This window comes from Pteropus alecto, unplaced genomic scaffold (genome assembly GCF_000325575.1).
Source record: "Pteropus alecto unplaced genomic scaffold, ASM32557v1 scaffold138, whole genome shotgun sequence".
Taxonomy (NCBI): domain Eukaryota; kingdom Metazoa; phylum Chordata; class Mammalia; order Chiroptera; family Pteropodidae; genus Pteropus; species Pteropus alecto.
In genome coordinates, this window is record NW_006441525.1 from 1,131,331 (window position 1) to 1,132,527 (window position 1,197).

General features: G+C 60.2%; 1 protein-coding gene across 1 annotated transcript in view; it reads left to right on the top strand.

Moving 5' to 3' along the window:
• The window catches only part of PTCH1 (patched 1), a 69,523-nt gene that overhangs the window by 9,896 nt on the left and 58,430 nt on the right, over positions 1-1,197 (top strand). Inside the window, 1 exon segment of the mRNA XM_015594792.2 lies at positions 696-888. Within this exon segment, the coding sequence (XP_015450278.1) occupies positions 696-888 (193 nt within the window).

Here is a 1,197-nt window from a genome sequence, read left to right on the forward strand (position 1 = left end):
TCACAAATACTGTCGTAAGTTGCAGATGGCTGCCCCACTTCCTAAGTCAGCTCACACAGCGTCTCTCAACGCTATGGAAATGGGTCCCGAGTGAGCCCCGGCATCAGTGCTCACCACGTGGATCCACTGCCACGCCGGGAGGGATCAGGATAGGGGATCCCGCACTATATTGTTTCCAAAGCTCGCTCGCCCCCCAGCCCGCGTCCTCGCAAGGGCAGCCGGAGAGGGGTGAAGGGTGGGGCAGAATTTGCAGGAAAGAGAGCGGAGCTTTGCTGGTTCTTAAAAGTTGGGCTCCATAGCTGAGGTTACGCAGCCCCTCCCTTACCAGATCCGGCGGGACTATTGCTTGTGTTAAGTGAATTCTCTGCACTCTGCTTCAGCTTCCTCTTCCCGTTGTTCTTGTAACCCCTTCTCCCAATGCCCCATGTCGCGCTCGGGGATGCTGTGCAGGCCACGCGTGGGGGCGCCTCTGCTGTCCCCGGGGTGCAACTCCCACGTTGCAACCCGACATTGATTTATGCCCAGCCCTCCCAACCCCCCACACCGCTCGAGTTCTCCCGTGCTGTCTGGGGTTCCAGCCTCGAGGGCACCCCCCACGGCTGTCGCGGGATCCGCGAGCGGGTGCGCGCAAGCGGGAGTGGGCGCACGGGCCGCAACTCCCGGGCGCTCACCATTCCTTTCTGTTTCATCCTCAGGGGAAAGCTACTGGCCGAAAAGCGCCGCTGTGGCTGAGAGCGAAGTTTCAGAGACTCTTATTTAAACTGGGTTGTTACATTCAAAAAAACTGCGGCAAATTCTTGGTTGTGGGCCTCCTCATATTTGGGGCCTTCGCTGTGGGATTAAAGGCAGCTAATCTGGAGACCAACGTGGAGGAGCTGTGGGTGGAAGGTAAGAGACCCAGCGCCCGGCGCAGCGCCCTCCCTTCCCCCATTCCGGGCCCCTTCCCTTCCTTCCAATTGATAAAGATATTTGTCAGCATACACCTAGAGCCTTTCGGTGGCGAGAGAAAACCCCCTGCCCGCACCAGGGGGAATTGTTTATTGTTTGGACGGCTGGCCGGGAGCCAGGCCCGCCCGACAAAGGCCGCGCTGTAATCTACTCGGGGCGCAGCGCTGTGCTAGGTGTTGTGGGAGAGAGTGGCGGGGGCGGTCCGGCCGGGGAGTGGGGCCCCTTCGCGGGACGGACCACTGTACTGCC